Here is a 21372-nt window from a genome sequence, read left to right on the forward strand (position 1 = left end):
TAAAGGTCAACTCCATATAAGAAATCATTTTAAGAGTTACTGTGATATTAGGAATTTCCACTGATTTGGTAATAGAAAATTACATTGCAAAACATGACATGATGCAGAAGAAAATCTATTTTAAAATCAGAAAAAGCCATAATACTTCGTTTTGACAAATTCAGTAAATCACAATTTAAATATTAACAGCTGTTTCATTAAAAGTAATGTAAAATTATGCATATGGTCGAAATGTAAACAAATCTGAAGAGGGAACTTTAAATGCCTCTGGGGCAGAGCCCCAAGGGTATTTACCTCGTTTCTCTTTTGATGGCTCATCTACAGACCAAGACCTTTCTTTAGAGACCCATTCCAAGTTTCTACGCCCAGCCGTTCTCTGAAATTAGCTGTGACAAAAACCCATTTCCCCCCCATAAGAATAACATGGGATGGGAATTTAAAGGCCACTGGGGCAGAGCCCCAAGGGAATTTACCACGTTTTTCTTTTGATGGCTCATCTACAGACCAAGCCCTTTCTTTAGACACCTCTACCGAGTTTCTACTCCCACCCGTTCTCTCAAATTAGCTGTCACAAAGAAAAACAGTTTCAAATTAATATATAGATAACAATTTGAACGAATAGTGTTTTTGGCCTCTAGGGACGTCAAAATGAAAAAGTAAATCCATCCCAGGCCTAGGTCTTACCATGCCACCTACAGTAATAGCAACTTCCCTATAGGGAAATTCGCTAAAATCAGATATCCTCGGACAAAAAAGTTTGCCCGTACACATGCTTGTTTTAGAATACAGTATAGGATTTGTAGTTTGTTTTCTTTTTGCCTAAATTAATCTTTGATTCTTATATAAATGATACCTACATTACGATATAGTTATTAGTTTTGATCCTGCCACAAAGTTTAATGCAAATACACAAGGTTGCATTAAAATAAGCAATAAGTGAGATTGAGATTTGCCTGTATAATTTGCATGGTAAGTGTGTGTAACAGTTTTCTTACAGTGGAGACCAACATTATTCTCTTAAGTATTTTTGCCCCATTGCGAAGCATGGGCTGAACAGCTTGTAAGATTAAAGAGACAAAATACTACATGAAAAGTAAAAGGGAGACTATTTCAAAACTGTTATCAACTCAAAAAGTCATAATATAGACACTTGATTTCTCAATAACAGACGAACAGCAAATGTCAGAACGTAAGCTTCTGCAATCAGTAGACTGTCAATTAATCCGTGTCTTTAGAGCATAGCCATGAAAGAGTAATATGAATAAAACTAGAGGCAAAAAAATACTAAAAAATGACATGTCAATAATTTATTTAAACTAAAACATCAGTTTAAAAAACACAAACACATGCACTAAAATAGATAGGACAAATAAAAGCTACGTTAAACATACATTTAAATAAAAGTACCTAAGTAAATGTATACACCAAGTTTACTGAGGGTTCGGTTGATAATTGTATCCAGGGTATTGGCCTTGTTGTGTAGGGGGTGCCCCAGGAGTGGGGGGTCCCTGGGGTCTCGGATATTGAGAGGGATAGCCCGGAGCACCTGCGGCAGGATACTGTCCTGGATAACCTTGCTGGTAGCCCTGTGGATATGTCTGTTGAGTGGCCGGATACGACTGGGAACTAGGATATTGAGAGGGTTGGGAGGGGGTAGTGGAGGTTGTAGACGGAGGGTAACTTGTGGGAGGATACGTCTGAGTGGCGGCCGATGGAGCTATAGTGGACTGGGGAGGGTAAGAGGTTTGTGGATTAGGTGAAGCAACAGTGGAAGGTCCGTAGTTGCTCTGTGCCGGAAAACCTCCCTGTGGGGGAGGAGCAGCACCCTGCTGTCCCGCAGGAGGGTAGTTCCCAGGGTAGTTTGACGGTGCTGACTGCGGTGGCTGACCACTTGGATATCCTTGGTAGCCGGGGCCATAGCTGCCTTGTGTGTTGGTGGGAGGGTACCCCGAGGGGGGGTTGTTGTACCCCTGGGAGGGTTGTTGGTAGTTAGCAGGGGGGTTAGCTCCCCCGGGTCCATATCCTTGAGGCGGTGGCCCCTGGGACTGAGGAGGGGGTCCACCATAGCTAGAGGGCTGACCAGAGTTGGGATAGCCCTGTGAACAAAACACAATTAGTTAGTGTGAATTATTAAATTTAAATAATCCTATAAAAGAAATAGCCGACGGGTGTCTCAGACAGAGTAAAGGTTTACCGAAAACCAGAACTCAATTAAATCACACTCCTTTTTAAGGGAATATTGAATTTAAAAAAATCAGGATCAAATTGCTATTTGTCTTCAGGTCAACTATAGACAAGAACAGTGTTTATACTGTTCTGTATCACAATTTTAAATGTTGAATTCGCACATAAAACAATATTAGGTTTTTGCTTTTTGTACCATAGCAAATAATATTTTAGATCTTATTGGAAATAAACAAAAATGCCTACACAAACCAACTTATTAGTATGATTTAGTGAAGATCAAAAACCGAAATTTTGCACATCAAGAAAACAAAATAAAACTAAAAATTATAATTTCAAACAAAAGTAAAAACTCAAATAGGACTCCTATTTTATCTCTGGTTGTAAAACAATAATCAGTGTACAGTTGCAATATTCCTCAAAAATGTTTGTTTTAACTCTATAGAATGTTAAAAAAATGTTCCTAAGAGCTTTACATTTAGTTGAGGATTCAATAATGTGAATAGCAGCTTAGCAAATTTAATGGAAAGGCAAAACCTTTCTATGGAAGACAAATTGAATTAATGATGTTTATATTTAAGTTTTGAAGATGTTAACAGTAAAATGAGGATGGCCGATGACAGATGACTTGTGACCTTGGCATATTATAGAGATACATGGGGCGTAATCTATACTTATTTAATACGCAAGCAGGTTTTTTGTGACAATTACTCCTCCGAAACTACTGAACCGATTGACATGTTTTTGGTGTCGTTGGAAAGAGTGTAACGTGAAGTTGTGCAGGAAACTTTATTTTTAGGGAAATAATTAGAGAGTGAGGCTCTGGGGCCCTTTAAAGTTTCATATTTCTCCATAAGATTAACATGGGAAACAAAAATTATTATAAAACTCCAGCTGTTGTCAGAAATTAAAAGTGAGAAGAACATATTTCAATTGTAAACAGTCAATAAGTTTGCTAATTTAACAGATTGCTACAAACATTTACTGACTTGGTAGAAATGAAATATTTACTATTTGAATTTGGGTTGGCGTAAATATTACAATGGAAAAAAGCTAGAGAGGCTGGATAAATTGATATACTAAAAAGAAACCTCAATGAACACTGTGCTGCATTTCTTAGTAATCATTGAAAGAGCCGATTTGCAAACTATAGGAAAGTCATAGAACACCACCAAGGAGAAAAAATAGCAATAATGTTTTTTTTTTATTTACAATCATTATTATGGACAACCTAATGCGGCTATGAGTAAGGCTATTTGTAGAAAACACTAAAAAACAAGATCAGCTCTTGAAAAATTATAAGATATTTACAAGAAATGTTGGTTATATCGATCTGTTAGGTACATCTTGAGTATTTCCATAATCTTTGAGTCAAATCTTTTAAAGTCATCAGAAATTATGACTGTTATTCGTTTTAAAATAACGCCTGATAACGCCTGTAATACTTAGCAATTGCTCGAATTCGAGCAACAGGGACACTAGTATATATTAAATTAATAAAAATTGCGGAAAAAATTGGCATGTTTGAATTTTAATTTTTCAAAACTCACCAATTGAATCTCAAAACCAAAACTCTTACAAACTTTTCTTAGGATTGCAGATTTTTTAATGAAATATCACTAGAGGCTAACCTAAATGAAAATGAGGTTATGCTGGCAACAAGAAACACAAAAACTATTAATATTACATATGTACTGTACAAAAAATAGGAATATTTCTCTGTCATTTACACCAATTTTAACCCAAGAAGGTTTGGGTTGAGAAGAAATATCTCTTTCACAATAATCTTTCTTCTTAACACAAACCTTGGTTGAAAACAAAGTCAGCTACAATGAAATGATATCTAATTGATATGTAGAGTGCTTTTGCGATTTTTGTGGCAGAGTGGATTCTTTTTCCAATCAGATAATCTGGCTTCTGCTCAGCTGCCTACATAGTATTATACACACACAGCAACAATTTTTTTTTTTTGCCAAATCAACTACTGTAGGTACTGCTAAATAAGCCACCACCCACCAATCGGGGCCTGGGGGCAGAGCCCCAAGCGAGCCAAAGGCTAGTCCAAAACCTACACTGTAAAAGTCTTATATTAAATAATTAACTTTTTCGTAGAATTACAAACAACTTTTAACATGTTAAGTAACATATTAAAGAGGTACCTGATTAGGTATTGGAGGCTGGTTACCCTGAGAATACTGTGAGTTCGGGTATCCTTGTTGTGGATTCTGCTGCGGTGGATAGCGATAAGGCTGCGGCCCTGCTGCGTTTGTTGGCCCTGAACCGTAACACAGCAGGTTAAAACAACTTTGAAGCCTTACCAGCAGTCCACTGGTGGGTCGCGGGAAGAGATAAAACTTTTTTTTAATGTTCATCCGGCCCTGTACTTATTTTTTACTACCCAGTCATTTAGGCACCTGAATAGTGCCAAGCGCTTAGCAAGGAATCCATTAAAATTAAAATTTTAAAATATTTTCATTTTAATTTCATTTAATATCACGCTTATTTAATTTCATTAAAATATTTTCAGTACCTGTATAGGCCTATTCAAAATTCCAAGTGATTAATTAAGGTTAAAACAACTTTTAAGCCTTACCAGCAGTCCACTGGTGGGTCGCGGGAAGAGATAAAACTTTTTTTTTTTATGTTCTTCCGGCCCTGTAATTATTTTTTACTACCCAGTCATTTAGGCACCTGAATAGTGCCAAGCGCTTAGCAAGGAATCCATTAAAATATTTTCAGTACCCGTATACTCAAAATTTCAAGTGATAATTGTCCACAGGATTTTTCACTCTACAATATGGATGTTCAAATACTAGATGTTTGGAAACACGTTATGCCATTTTAACTTTCCAAACTAATCCTAAGTTCCCACGAACTTCTTCCTTCACACATTCCTTACCAAGCAGTTAACATTCTATGTACAAGTGTGCCGAGGATGGTTGATACTTGATAGTAAATGTGTTAACATGTTCCCTACCAGCAGTCAACATTCTTTGTACAAGTGTTCCAAGGATGGTTTATAGTAAATGTGTAAACATGATCCCTAACAGATGTTAACATTCTCTGTACAAGTGTGCCGAGGATGGTTGATACTTGATAGTAAATGTGTTAACATGTTCCCTACCCCCGTCAACATTCTTTGTACAAGTGTTCCGAGGATGGTTTATAGTAAATGTATAAACATGATCCCTAACAGCTGTTAACATTCTCTGTACAAGTGTGTCGAGGATGGTTGATACTTGATAGTAAATGTGTAAACATGTTCCCTACCACCTGTCAACATTCTTTGTACAAGTGTTCCGAGGGTGGTTTATAGTAAATGTGTAAACATGATCCCTAACAGCTGTTAACATTCTCTGTACAAGTGTGTCGAGGATGGTTGATACTTGATAGTAAACGTGTAAACATGTTCCCTACCACCTGTCAACATTCTTTGTACAAGTGTTCCGAGGGTGGTTTATAGTAAATGTGTAAACATGATCCCTAACAGCTGTTAACATTCTCTGTACAAGTGTGTCGAGGATGGTTGATACTTGATAGTAAATGTGTAAACATGTTCCCTACCACCTGTCAACATTCTTTGTACAAGTGTTCCGAGTATGGTTTATAGTAAATGTGTAAACATGATCCCTAACAGCTGTTAACATTCTCTGTACAAGTGTGCCGAGGATGGTTGATACTTGATAGTAAATGTGGCTGATAGTAAATGTGTTAACATGCTACCTACCAGTTATCAACATTCTCTGTACAAGTGTGCCAAGGATAGTTGAAAGTAAATGTGTAAACATGTTCCCTACCAGCTGTCTTCTTTCTGTGTACAAGTGTGCCGAGGATGGTTGAAAGTAAATGTGTAAACATGTTCCCTACCAGCTGTCTTCATTCTCTGTACAAGTGTGCCGAGGATAGTTGAAAGTAAATGTGTAAACATGTTCCCTACCAGCTATCTTCATTCTCTGTACAAGTGTGCCGAGGATAGTTGAAAGTAAATGTGTAAACATGTTCCCTACCAGCTGTCTTCATTCTCTGTACAAGTGTGCCGAGGATAGTTGAAAGTAAATGTGTAAACATGTTCCCTACCAGCTGTCTTCATTCTCTGTACAAGTGTGCCGAGGATGGTTGAAAGTAAATGTGTTAACATTGTTGAACCTTTGTGGAGAGGGGCTCTTATCTTTATTAAGATAACAGATCCATTGCTTCTTCCCTGCTAACTTGAGCGAATCCGAGCATTTTTATTTGTAAGGCGGTATGGGATTGCTTAGAGTGAAAGCCATTACCCCGGTGCACCGTACACCTTACAATCTGAGGTTGTGAATACTTAGACAAATTTCCCAATAAATATTAAGATCTTATAACTCTGCCTTTCCATTAGGCCTACAGCCCTTTAGATAGTCATTGGACACAGAAGTAGACATTCCACCTGTACACGGATCAGCTTAAAATTTGGCATACTTATTCAACACAAGCCAGCAATTTTCATCAGCACACTATCTCAGTGGCTCAACTGAACTACATTCAATTTGAATCAAAAACTGGCAATGAAATTGGATGGAATGTCTACTTAATAGTCAAAGATGACGCTCAGTAATCTAGTATTTTCCCCAAATGCCGGCAAGTCCGGAATTGGAATCTAGTGTAACTGATTAAGTTTCAGTGGTCCTTGTCATGATTTGCAGTATAACAAGAACTCATACTCACTCTGTGGAGGCATACCCTGGCCCCTGTAGTTTGGTTGTTGAGGGAAGCTATTGGGCCCTGGTGGCTGAGTGGGGGCCCCATCTGTACTAGGGGTCCCAGCTGGCCCTGGGCCCATCATGCTGTGCTGGGGATGCGATGCAGGCATACTCTGGGGCGGCTACAACAATCAGAAAAAGTGATAACCTTCTGGATAAAAATTTGTAATCAATTTCTAATTCATTCATAAATGGCTGGATAATGTCACGTTAATATCTTCAGGCAGGTATTATTTTTAAATCAGTTTTACAATCCAATTAAACTTCACCTGGTGATTAGTGATATATGTGTATTTTAGTGATGGGCGGATCCAAGAAAATGTCGGTATCAGATCCGGATCTTGAAAAAAATCGGTAATTTTTTTCAGGGGGCGGATTTTTTAAATAACTTATATGGCTAGGCAATTTCACAGTGTTTGTTGATATTGCAATATTCATATGGCTAGGTAATGTAACAGTAAATTTTGACGTCAATAACATATGGGTAGGCAATTTTAAAGACTATCTGTGTCCAAATACAAGACTATCTGTGTCCATATACAAGACTGTCTGTGTCCATGGACAGGACTATCTTTGGACACAGATTGTCTTATATATGGACACAGATAGTCTTATATATGGACACAGTTAGTCTTGTGTATGGACACAGATTGTTTTATATATGGACACAGTTAGTCTTGTACATGTACATGGACACAGATAGTCTTGTATATGGACACAGATAGTCACTTTTAATTTTATTTATATTTTATTTTATTTTTAAAGACTATCTGTGTCCAAATACAAGACTATCTGTGTCCATATACAAGACTGTCTGTGTCCATGGACAGGACTATCTTTGGACACAGATTGTCTTATATATGGACACAGATAGTCTTACATGGACACAGATAGTCTTATATATGGACACAGTTAGTCTTGTGTATGGACACAGATTGTTTTATATATGGACACAGTTAGTCTTGTACATGTACATGGACACAGATAGTCTTGTATACGGACACAGATAGTCACTTTTAATTTTATTTTAAAATACATCACTATTACAAAACGCCTGTTATTATCTATAAATTGTACTTTATAAAGGACGTTTTGTGTTAATAGAATGGAAAAAACTCAGATATAGCCCAAGATCTGATTTTTTTTTGGATCCGAGCGGGCGTCGGTTCTAGCTCAGATCCGGTAGTCCGATGTCTGGATCCGACCATCACTAGTATATTTTAATTTTCACAAAACCTTTGATGAAAGTCGACTTTATACTTATGTATGATACATTTATAACTAGACATTATTGTTGGTTGATGAATTCGTCTCAGAATGATTATTTGTGATTTTGTCACAAGGATGTTGTATAGGACTATGTTGAATGATTGGGCATAGTTTACAGAATTGCCACAGAAGCCTGAAGAACCTGAGAAAAGTCATAAACCTACATATCAGATTTGAAGTACGTTCACAAAATTGAGTCAAATGATTTACCATTCTTTTCCTCCATGGTATTTTTGTTCAGGTCTAGAACAACAAACTTATAATGATTCACTGTCATCCAAAATAAACTGAATGCTGATCGTTTCAAACTTTGTTAACACGGTAGGCTATGATATGTGTGGTTTAGAATTGAGTAGGGATATGTTTTCCTAGTTGTCACAAGTCAACAGTGCTGTCAAGGAACTAAGTAGGGATGGTTCTGCTAGTTGCCAATACCAGTCAACAGCACTGACGTTGACGTCAGGCAAAGATGAGATTAAAGCACTCTAAGTAGGCCTAGCCTAAATACTAAGCTCGTCATGTCACCATAAACACTTCCACTAATACTTAATTGAAATATTTTCCAACAAGAAAAGCATCTATATATAGAACTTTTAGACTTAAAAACAATTGCATGGTATATTTATTATAAAACAAAACAATTGCATGGTAGGTATAGTTATTATAAAACAAAACAACAAAAACTTACTGGAAGCAAAGCCTGAATGTTCTGGTTGGCATCTGCGATGGAAGCTAAGTACACCAAATTCCTATGTAAAACTTGCTGATACCTAAAAATAAAAGCATAGTCCTATCACTTAATGTACACATACCCAATATAGCTACCATACCCAAAACATATACCAAAGGTAAAACAATGCTAATGATAAATAGGTAGGTAAGTTAATGAATATGTAGAGGTTGTGGTGTAAGGGGATGATAGCAGATCAAGGTACTGAAAATTAGCTAAAAGAGATACTTAAAGTAGGCTAACTACTTTATGCAGGCTTTTAACTCATCCTAGACATTTTGATTCCAGGCTGCTTTCAGATTCCATTCTGACAGCTGCTATCGAAAATAAGCTTACTAGGCCTAATCTAACTTGATGTTGATTATTGTCATATTCTAAAATACTTACTGCATGCATTCCTGTACTTTTCCTTTGCTTTGATATTCTTGTATCGTTTGGATGAGTTGGCTGTTTTCATCCAACATCTGAAATGTAAAACAAAATTGAATTCCCATCAACACAAAATAATCAATGCCGGTGTCGCCTTGGATTGATAACTCAGCATGTAAAACATTTTTCAATAACCACATCCAAGGGTGGATTCAGAGAGACATTTTCGGCCTCTAAATTTGAATGCCCGTAGAAGAGGTTCTTAAGCACCTGAATAACTAAATTCCAAAGGTGTGCAACTTAATTAAGTTGAACTATTACTATTAGTTATGAGCTAGGATTTAGGGTTTTCTATGGTAATTTATTCTTAGGATTATGGATCTACCTCGGACTTATCTCACAGTAATTATGTAAAGACACTGTTCTAACATAACCCTACCTAACTTCTGAAACCGTTTAAAATTCTGTTTTACAGTAGGCCTATATGACAGAAGACATGTGAGGTAGGTAGGACGGGTTTTACTTGGATTCATGACTGTATTAAGTCCTTTGAAGGTAAGTTAGATTAGGCTATAAGTTTAGGTTATAATGAACCAAGTTGTAAATTTATGTTAGTCTACTTCCAGACTGTTTTTGCACTATTGAAATATAGTGTAGTGTAAACACAATCTATATATTAATACGCAAGCAGTTTTCTTTTCACAGTCATAACTCGATAACGACTTGACAGATTTTAACGTTTGAGGTGTCAAATTAAAGGTATTTTAACGTTTGAGGTATTTTCACGTATGTGCAAATACGTCTCAGAATATTAAGAAAGGGCATCACTTAAGTACAGTTAAGGGCTAAAGTTTGGGAACGGTGGTGCTATCTGTTGACATTAGATCAAACCATCAAACTCAATTCCCTTTGTTTACAACTAAACGTATGGACGTAGTTTGAAATAGTTTTTTAGGTTTAACTACAGACTGAAGGACTTATTACATTCAGAGCAAAGCCGGAATTTGATATTTTTATTTAAACATGTCTGTTAACTAAGCCTGGTTCATAAATAAAGAGTTTCCTAGCAAGACCTGACAACAAATTGTTTGTAATACTGTGGTAGTTAAATTCATTTAGGCCTAGTTAACTTACATTGTATTTTACTGAATTATCATGTAGTTTTGGTTACAGTTCGGTGTGATTAAGTGAATGTTTGAACGTGATTATTCACAGTGCAGTTACCCGTTACATTACCATATTATACTGTAATTTAAAAATACACATTGTATATTTACATGATACAGTAATATAAAATGCCTTTGTTTGTAGTGTTTTCTGTTGAGTGATTAACTTTTGTATTTTATCCAAATTTAAAATTAAATGCTACCAGTAAGACGAAGAACTGTGAGTGGCTGGAGGGAACGCAAACGAGACCGCTTGCATCGAACCTCCCAATTTGACGGATACAGACTATAGAGTGGCAGTACCGCCGTGGTGATACATGTACAATCTTGGACAAATGAACGTTACATTTTTACATTGTGGTGGCTTAGGCCTGTACCTACATTTTAAGCAAGAAAGGACTGGCCGAGACAGTTCAATTTTTAATCTTTGTTGCCACAAATGAAAGGTGCGTTTACCTCATTTGCGGAATTCGCCATACTTTCAGGGACTTATTGGAAACTCCCAATCTGAAAACAGGGCTGTGAGGCTTGGATCCAGAAATTATCTGGATAAAATTCGTCAATTCAATTCCGCCTTTGCCATGGTCAGCTCTGCTCATTTTGACGAGACGTTAACACAGGGGATCTACACTTTCAAGATCCATGACAAGTTTTAGCACCGAGTAGGTAGGCCTGATCTAATTCCTAAAGAAGGTCATGATCCTGAATACGCACAGATCTATATGTACGACGTTGGCACTCTGAAACCCAACAGCCGTGTATAACAATTCAAACAAAAAATGCGATGAAAAATATGTGGGAAATAGGGTCACAATGCGAACTCATTTGCCCAATCTCTTAAAACTGTGGCAGAAATTTGTAGGGACGAGAGCTTCAAGGAGTCAAGTTAGATTCTTATGTGCATAGTAAGAGACAAGATAAGTGACTTCTTCCAGCTATTTTAATGTGGAAAACAGAGCACCCTCTGGCCAAATAAATCTTTTTTTTTTCAAAAATTAATAGTGTTAAACGTGAATCTGTTCTAGATACTTCGTAAAATCCACTCTTATGTTCCCAACTGGAGACTTTGGTTTGGGGCACCTAATTTACACATGCCATTAACAGTACATATCGTAGAAATAATTTAACAATGCTTTAGTATTTGTCGTTCTGGTCGGCGTTAGGAGAGGGATTTTAGCTCTGCTACATTTAGGTCTGAAAAGCTCACTTTACAGTGTGTGGTTGACATCTACGTTCTCATGGAGGGCACCTGCCTACAGTACAAAAGAGATAATCAAAGCAGTATGAGAACGGATCTATATTTAAATATTGTAGCCCTTCCGTAGATTACTTTAATAATTATTTTCAACATAATGTTTTTCACATTCTATAATGAGTCATAGAAATTACTTTAGAGTGACTCTATGATTGAGATTTTGCTAATTGTTTTTTGGTTTTTTGTTATTCATTATTTATTAAAAGTTGCAGTTTTGCTCGATTTCGAGCAACAGGTTATCTAATAAATAATAATTTTACAAATTCAAGCATTTTTTTAAATTTAGGTACCAAAGGCTACCACTATTTTAGTTGTGCAAAACAGTCTGGAGGCATAGGGCCTAACATACCCTCCTCAGACCCAAGGGTTATCCTGAAATATTTTTTTATAAATTTTAATTTTTAGGTATAAAGAACTATAAAAAAGATGTACAATACAACAGATGTTTTAATTTTGAATATTTTATGAACCTATGTAACCTATAGGATACGTTGGGTCTCAAATAATACAAAAATAGGTTGTCAACGAAATGCTTGTAATATCATTATTGTTAGACAAAAAACTTGACCAAAGTATTTGAAAATAAAACTGAAACAAAAATAACCTGTAATAGTATATTTCGTACCTAGGGCCGAAAATGAGGTTTTGCCAGTTTAGTGTATGATGACTACGAACGGCCGTAGTGCTCAATTACCTAGGATTGTAAAAATTGTAAGTAGCCTTTATCTATAAATTAACTTAGTTCCAGAATGAATTAAAGATTGCATCAAGTACAAAACACATTTAACTTAAGTTTATACGACTAGGTGTAGTATTAAGTACCAGTAATTGATCAAAATTAGTTTAAGAAATAGGCCTACATTTTGCAAGCTGGATGAGAACTAGAGCTTAAGTTCATACTTAAGTTAGTCCTGATCATATGTTTACCTTTCAAATATTATGTTTGTTTAAGGGCCATTCTGAAATTGAGTGGAATTTTTCTCCCTCAATGTTTCCTACCCAAAAAAAAATTAATCTACCTATATATCTATAATATTAAAACGAAACAGTGTTTTTTTATTTCACTATTCTGAATCAACCACTCGACGGATTTTCATGATTTTTGTGTTGAAAGAAAGATAATTTTGAGAACTAGGGAATGTCGAAGCCATAATTTTAGTTTAGGGTCCCAGTTTTTTAGAAATTAAGTTTTAATTTTTTAAAAGTCTAGCAGCCGACGCTAAGATTCTAAACTAGCTTTTGGCATAAAATAGTTTGCTCAACATAACAGCTGTAAACATTCAGCTTTTGTGTCACAGATTCAGCATTTGGATAAAAATGTAAAGACATACTTAGGGTTGACTTATTTATACTATGTGTAATGCTAATCATTGATAAGTTCTATTCTTCTGTAGAAAGATGACAGATTAATTAAATATACATCGTAAAATACTAGGATGTTCAAATTATTTTTTAAAGCAATCTTTGTAATTAGTGGGGGAGCTACGTATATCAAAACTGCAAATTGTGATAAGAAAACCCCTTTTGGTATGAATGTAGGTTATGGTCCGACAACTAAAATAAGATGGGGAGGCATTGCCCAAAGTTGTTATAATCCAAAATGGCAGCCATTTTTCAAAATGGCTGCCCATATTTTGTGTTTTCTTAGTTATTCACTGATAAAAGCTTGAAAATGGCATTAACACTATTAAATATTGGTATAATCTTAATCTGGAGATTCCGGCCTTTAATTTAATACCAAGTTTGTAATATATTACAATTATATCATCTTTATAATTTAAGGCTGAAAATGTACTCGTTTTCAGCCAATTCTGAAGGTAATCAAAAAGCTGTTTATTTAAGAGTTAAGTTTTTCACCTACGATGTTTTATTTACAACGTTTCCTACAATTATTATTATTTTTCCCCTTTGCCTACATCCATTTTAAGACATAAGGAAAATACAAATTAAGCGAATTCACTGGAAAGAGAGTTTTTTCTTCTTCCTTGAGATGTTTTTTCCATAAAATATAAGAGGATAAAAATGTCAACAAAATTATGACACTTTCAATTATTATTCTCTACCAAGGTTGGCAATGCTAAATAGACAAATATTGCCAAACAGCTGATACTACAGGTCATTGTTGTGTTTATTATTGTGTGTCACTCACGTTCTGAGTGTAAGTTTTATTAGGAAAACCTGTACAAATGTGGCCGTCACACCGGGCCTAACACGGTGCTAGTTCTGAGGGTTTTATTTTTTTCTGATTTGAGTGAATGAAGATTGGATTCTAAAAATGGCAAAGCGGTTACACTTCGTTCCTCAGAGTGACTTGGGTGGATACTAACCAAAAGCTGTTGATCGGACCATTTTTATACTGCGCCAAAAGACAGATAATGTCTAAACATCACTAAACGATTGAGGTTGGAGTTTGCATAATGAGTCTTGGCAGTTTAAATGGTCGGAATTATTAGAAATTTCTGATTCCTGCAAAGAACTCATAAAATTTGTTTGCAGATTCTGTAAAAACAAGTGCAGCTGTAGAACTGCTCGTTTATCTTGCACGTTATTGTGCAAATACAATGAATGTGAACAATAATGCCCCCGCCGCAGCAAACCTGCAGACCAAGCGGATTTCCATTTGTCTGAATTGATTTTCAATTAAATCTATTTAAACAACATTAGGTTTAACGAGTACCTAGGATTGCTGCTACAAGGAAACTAATGAAGTTAGTTTTTAGTCAAATATTAATAGCTTGGTATAAGATAAATAAATTTACCATTTTTATTTACATATATCCATAAACAAGCAAACTACAACATTTTACAATATTCTTCATAAAAATAACATGAACATTTTAAAATTGCAATTGTTTTTCTCTCTGTTACCAATAACCCTACAAAAACACTTTGGTATACAAAATTATTTGTTTTTAAGCTCTTTAATAAGGTATAGAGATAAATTGGAAAATTTTATGTTTTGAGGTTTAACAATTAGAAAACCCAATTTTTACCCCACAAAACCCCCTGTTAAACACCGTTCCTATGGTCCGATCATGTTGATTCGCGAACTCTTTCAAGTTTATCCTGCTTTACACCTTTAAACCAAATTTCATCAAAATCGGACAAAAATTACTCAAGTTATCGCGTTCATGGACACACACACAAATATATACATATATAAAAAATTGAACGAATGGTGTTTTTTGCCTCTGGGGACATTAAAATCACAAAGTAAATCGGTCCCGGGCCTAGGTCTTACCATGCCACCTACGGTAATAGCTACTTCCCTATGGGCAAATTAGCTAAAATGATGTTGGTAGAAATATTCTGCAACTTATAAAATATAGCATGTTTTTTTATTTGGTGATATAAATTTTCTGTAAATAAATTTACGTTTATTACATTTATTATTTAACTTATTTTACTTACCTTATACCTAAAAACTAAAAAATTGATCAGAAACACCATTTTGCATGATGTATACCAAAAGAAAATATATAAAACAAAAATACAGGCAGCCATTTTGAAAAATCGCCGCCATTTTGGATTATAGCAACTTTGGTTGGTGCCTCCCCATCTTATTTGCATTGCCTAACCTTAAACTACATTCCCACCAAAGGGCATACTCTTATCACAATTTGCAGTTTTCTTATGGTTTTTTTACTGTAGCTCCCCCACTAAATCTTCGATTTGTTTTAGAGCAATATAATTTGTTTTAAATAACAGCTGGTTAAATATCAACTATGGAACTATGAGGTTATTTTATTTACTCTTATTTTGTCATTGATTATAGGAAATAAGTAAGATTAGTAGAGATAATTAGACCACAGTTTAAACCAAGATTAATTAAACCACAGTACAAATCGAGGCTCTATACACGAGTCTTAATAAAAAAGGATAAATGCAAATTATTTTACTGCTACACTTTTCAAGGAAAGATTAGAAAAATAACAATGTTTACATGTTTTAATTCTTCATGGTAGCTTTTTGTTTACAATTAATTTTTGTCTGCTTAACTTTGTTTGGATTAGGCCCGGAAATATTGATGTCATAAAAAGAAGATCAAGAATAATTAGGAATCACTATTTTATATTACCACCACAACCTCAGCTGGGGTTTATACAAAGATAAACAGATGGATGACATAGATTGAACACAACGTCAACATTGACCTAGGATACTGCAATTAGACAAACCATCCTTTTATGAAATCGTGTTCAGTTGTGGTTACGTTTGGGGACGCCGATATAGGCGCCCCCAAACGAAAATATCACTTTTATTTCAACTATGAATATATTGTAGTTAAAATTAACTAATATGGGAAATTACGATGTACATTTATTCAATGAGGGTGGGTAATTATCAAGGATAGAACTGATAACGGTATGGATAATAAACATTGACAATTACGTCATTAGCTTTACTAGCGTGTTTACTTTTTATATTCCTGCTACATGTGACCAGTTCTTTTTTCAAATGAATGTTATTTGAACCAAACAGCTGTTTCAAAATAAACTGTTGTTGTTTTTACTTTTCTTTGTTTACGCTTATTTATTTAGCAACTAATGCAGTGAAATTGATATAAAGGATAGGTGTGACGATTAGTTTTGATGTTAGGACACCAAAGTTAAATTATGTATACTGTGAATTTTATTGGAAACTATCGTTTTATTTTAGGTCGTTTCTATTCAGACCTTCTGGAAATTGTGTATAGTAGTTGTATTGTGGTGATAATAATTATGGAAGAGGCTGGTATGCTATGGAAGGTGGTATCGTTAACTAGGTATATACATACACTTCTCAATTGACTATTACTCTCTCTACTGTAGGCTACTTAATCAGTGTGCGTCTGTGCGAATCGGCTGCAAATCTCAATTCAACGCTTTTCACATCGTAAAAATTGCAGAATTGCTGTTTTATTGTAAAATTATCGGATTTAAAATGCATATCGTATAGGCCTATGATGAAATAAAAACATATTTGGTCACACAACATTTGTTTACAAGATGATTATTCACATTATAAAACTGCAAGAAACTTTGTCTAAATATGTGTTAACTAGCTGATCTGAATTGTACACGGTTTTAACTGACTACTGAATTCCCGTACGTAGGACGGGCTAACACCTCGTATATATAAAATCCAATGTATTTTGTTTGTTTGTCCTTTATGGACTCCGAAACCACTTGACAGATTGTAATGAAACATTCAGGCATTATTAAGCATTATTCAAGGATGCTTTGTGTGAAGATTGGTGCAGATCCGTCAAAAGGGCTCCGCCCCAGTGGCTCTGGAGTTTCCCATGTTAACCTTATGAGAACTCATATTAAATGGAATTAAAGAATGTTAACAGCTGGTTCAATTAAACAATTTGATTCTGTGATGTTCAATAGCATTAAAAAGTTAGGCTAATAGGTTTACCAACAGGGTGCAGCACTATTTTTTTAAATTTATGACAACAGCTTAATTAGCAACCAAAAGGTGAGTAAGCGTAGCGAACGAACTTCAACCTGGAGGAGAGTTGGCGTAGCAAACGAGCTAACCTGAAGGCAAAAGTGCGCAGCGAACGAGCTCCAGCCTAAAGGTGAGTGAGCGTAGCGAACAAACTTCAACCAGGACGTGATTGAGCCATGTGAACGAGCTCATCTTGAAAAATGAACGAGCATTTGACATAAAACCACATTAGGACAGGACGACGTCTGTCGGGCCAGCTAGTTTAAATATATAAACTTAATAATTTTTTATAAATAACTTAAAGCAAGAGTGTAATTAGGAGATCCCAATGTTTTTTTATTAAAGGTAATCTTACGTTTTTAAGAGAAAAAATTCTGAAAAGTACCCAAAATGTAACCACCCATATGTTTCTTACAACACTGACAAGTGACTTATGGAAAAAAATCATTGAATTATATAACAAACTCGGTGAAACCCGTCAAAATCGACGGTTACTTTCTAGCCTTACCATTCCACTGTGTTTTTAACAGTAGGTATCATGATGGGTTAGCCTCTGGATCGAAATTGCAATATAAAATGGTTTAGGTTACCTTTTGCGTCGAACGATCCTTGTGTAGTAAGTGATAACTACAGCCGTTTCATGCCGCTGGGGCACATCTTATCTTGATGCTCTACAACCTGAAGATGTGCCCCAGCGGCATGAAACAGCTGTAGTTATCACTTACTACACAAGGATCGTTCGACGCAAAAGGTAACCTAAACCATTTTATAGTAGGTATCAAATGATTGGAAGTAGTAATAAGGTAGGTAGGCCTATTAGAAAATAAGGGTCAAAGGCTATGATAAATAGAAAAAAAAAATAAGTTAGAGCCTAGGCCTAAGTTTTTTTTAGGCCTACTTAACTTATTAGTTTTACCTTGATCAAGCAAATGCCTTTAGTTACGGGAAGTACCTACAAAAATAACAGTAGGTAACTTACTTTGGTACAGAGGCCACCCATTATAGAGGGATTTTTTTTTACTGGAGACCAACAATAACTAAATTACATTGGAATTGGAAAGATCAAACCTTACATAGGGTAATTGACTTTCTGTCCAAATTTAGCCTACATGATTGGCTTTGAATGGTGAGTCGGTGGCTCAGTCGGTAGCGTCGCGGACTTTGGGCCCAAGGCAGCGATGTCGTGGGTTCGGATCCTGGTCACTGCCGATAACATTTTATCAGTACAGTTCACCTTTGTACTGTACCGGCTCACTCCTTGCTCTGCTGTAAACGATCCACGCACGGGCGCTTAGTCTATGTGGACGGACAAATGCAAGGTTAAAAGAGGCCGCCAACCTCTTTAAAAAAAAATAGCTTATTCCCTATATGGGAAATTCGCTAAAAATTACGATTAGCGGTTTTTGAGTTCTGCCTCCCAGAAGGCAGCGATGTCGGCAAGGATTGAGTTGAAACAGAGGCCACCCTTATACAGTGTGCTGCGGCGGTTATGTTAGATTGGGTTATCATAAATATGTTTACGTAAGCTAGACCCGTCCTCGCTTCGTTCAAAAGAATATCACTTATTATGGATCGACAAACCTTACCTAGCTTAGAGCACGGCAATAAATCACTCAGGACACAGACCCAGATACAGGCGGTGTCAGAGGTGATGTGAGTGCCGGTCAACGACCTGACTTGGAGGGGATTTGGCAGGCGAAAGTATGACTAATCTGGTATCGTTCGATTCATAATGAAACGAGGAAAGTCCTACAAACATATTTATGATAACCCAACATAATATAACCGCCTCAGCGTATAAGGGTGGCCTCCATAAAATACCTACCAAAGTAAGTTAGGGCCTACAAAAATAACAATCTCTTAACTTAGGTCTACTAAGTTAAATAACTCGATTCAACATTTTCAATCATCCAACACCCTCCTGGTTCTTTACATGTTGGAACATCCAAAAACAATAGAAGGCTAACAGAGGGTAAATTAAGTAGGCTGCCTATTAAGTTAAGTAGGGCATGAGCACCGATAGTCGATGTTTTCGAAACATCTTTGTTTTTCTGTCGATGTTCGATGTTTTTACATCAATGTTAGGTTACCAATTTTTTTGTTGTCACATAAAAAATCGCCCTCGATGGATTTACTCCGACGTTTCGCGGGACCAAGACAACGTCCCGCTTCCTCAGGGAATTAAAACTTTAGGTTTCTCGCGTACACGAGCTGAACACCTAACCACGACTGTTGTCTTGGTCCCGTGAAACGTCGGAGTAAGTTAAATCCATAAAGGACGATTTGTTATGTGTGTGTATGTGTGTGTTGTATGTATTCATGTATTGCATTTTGACGAGTCCTGGATTAACAAATAAAGTGAGTGAAGCCCACAAGCTGATCAATAAGTCGATGGTTGATGTCTATGTTAAAATCAATGGTGAACGTGGATGGTTAACCTATCAAAACTCATCCCTAGTAGGTAGGTATTTCTGTTAACTTTAACAGAACAAAGCAAGACCTGTAGGTAGGCCTAGGCCTATCTTAAAATTACGTTTGCCGTCTGGCCAATTTAAGTACCGGTAGGGCTGCATCCTTTAAGTCGCAGTATTTTGATTCGAATGAGTGTAGACTCATTCGAATTAAAATACCTAACTAACCAAACGGTATATCGAATGAAACAATCGAACAATCGATATTTTTATTTGAATGCGTGTAGGACCTAAAGTTAAGTGCAGCCACCGGTAGTCTAGCTTAGGCCTACACAATCATACACAGTCATTAGGGTAAATTGTCCAAATGTAGCCTAAGTTAGGCCTATGTCAAATCAGATATCAGAAACTTTTTACTGTCGTAATTTGCAAGGTACATACATAGGATGACAAAGTCAACTATTTGGTTATAACTTAAGTTCAACCAAGAAAAGAAAACTAGCCTAGGCCTACTTAGATAAAACATAAATAAATAGACAAAATAAGTTATTTGTCTGGGCAGTCACAATAAACCAAAAATAGGTAAATAGGCCTAGGCCTATGGTAGTTAATCTAATAATTTAAGAAGTAATTTCACTGATTAGGCTATCTTACCTTTTGAATCTGTACCGTGGTAAGAGGCTGCCTCCCTCTTTGGACGAAAGCGACCGACATGATGATCTTACGGTGAAATTCAGTAAACCGAAGCAATACTTCTTAAGTTTTTTAAATTTATCTTTAGAAACCTACAAATTTGATTGCCCGACGACAAATCGATTTTTCATTAGAATTCGATATCTACCTTTGAAATGCAGTAAAATTTCACCTTACGAGTAAAATAAAATGAAATTACTACTATATGATTGATTGACTCAATCACCACGACCACATCGTCCACATCCCGAACCGGCGTCAAACTGAAACTGAAACTACAAAAAAAACATGAAAAGATGAAACAATTCGAAAACGAAACTAAATACCCCCGCCGCAGCAAACCTGCAGACTAAGCGAATTTCCATTTGCCTGATTGGATTTACACTAAAATATATCACATTTATTCCCTATTTAAATAGAATTAGTTTAACGAGTACTTAGGTTTGCTGCAACAGGGAGGGTAAAAAAGTTTTTTTGTTGTAAAATGTTAATAGTTTAGAAAAAAATTAGTGTATTTTCCAAATTCAATCAAAATATGTTCATTAACAAGCAAACTACAACAGTTGATTTATTCCCCATAAGAATAATATGGGAATTTTAAATTTACAATTTTTTTTTGAATTTTCTCCGTAACCATTAGGCGCACAATAACGCTTCAATATACAAATTTTTTTTTTTAAGCTCTACAAGATGGTTTGGAAAGAAATTGTGAAATTTTGTGTTTTTAGGGTCGAAAATGGGAAAACCCTATTTTTACCCCATAAAACCCCCCATAAACCCCCGTTCCCATAGTCTGATCATGCTGGTTCGCGAACTCGTTCGAATAAATGTAGGTTTACAAGTTTATACCAAATTTCATCAAAATCGGATCATTTTTGCTCGAGTTATCGTGCTAACGGACATATATATATATATATATATATATATATAAATCATATATATATATATAAATCATATATATATATGTATATATATATGTATATATATTAATCATATATATATATATATGAATTTTAACGGATGGTGTTTTTGGTCTCTAGGGACCTCAAAACGAAAAGTAAATTGGTCCCGGGTCCAGGTCTTACCATGAGTACTACGGTAATAGCTTATTCCCTATATGGGAAATTCG

At 35.7% G+C, this 21372-nt stretch overlaps 1 protein-coding gene across 1 annotated transcript; it reads right to left on the reverse strand.

Annotated features, from left to right (window-relative positions):
* Positions 1-1292: 1292 nt before the first annotated feature.
* Positions 1293-20466, reverse strand: LOC129004683 (protein SSXT-like). The gene is made up of 6 exons (XM_054433243.1): positions 20205-20466; positions 9301-9377; positions 8872-8953; positions 6880-7036; positions 4344-4459; positions 1293-2096 (listed from the first exon to the last, which is right to left on the reverse strand). Exons 1-6 carry the CDS (start codon positions 20262-20264, stop codon positions 1431-1433), a joined length of 1158 nt encoding a protein of 385 aa, XP_054289218.1. The 5' UTR covers positions 20265-20466; the 3' UTR covers positions 1293-1430.
* Between the last annotated feature and the right edge of the window lie 906 nt (positions 20467-21372).

Source organism: Macrosteles quadrilineatus, unplaced genomic scaffold (assembly GCF_028750875.1).
Source record: "Macrosteles quadrilineatus isolate MER2022 unplaced genomic scaffold, UCM_ALF_1.0 Scaffold_10__1_contigs__length_6754688, whole genome shotgun sequence".
NCBI classification, from domain to species: Eukaryota; Metazoa; Arthropoda; class Insecta; order Hemiptera; family Cicadellidae; genus Macrosteles; species Macrosteles quadrilineatus.

What these genes read in the sequence shown, in the direction of transcription:
- LOC129004683 (XM_054433243.1), bottom strand. Translation starts at nt 20,264, where the DNA reads ATGTCGGTCGCTTTCGTCCAAAGAGGGAGGCAGCCTCTTACCACGGTA. An exon ending in CCAGGGTATGCCTCCACAGA is followed by an intron (nt 4,460 to 6,879) that starts GTGAGTATGAGT and finishes GTTACGGTTCAG; the next exon opens with GGCCAACAAACGCAGCAGGG. An exon ending in AGCCTCCAATACCTAATCAG is followed by an intron (nt 2,097 to 4,343) that starts GTACCTCTTTAA and finishes TTTTGTTCACAG; the next exon opens with GGCTATCCCAACTCTGGTCA.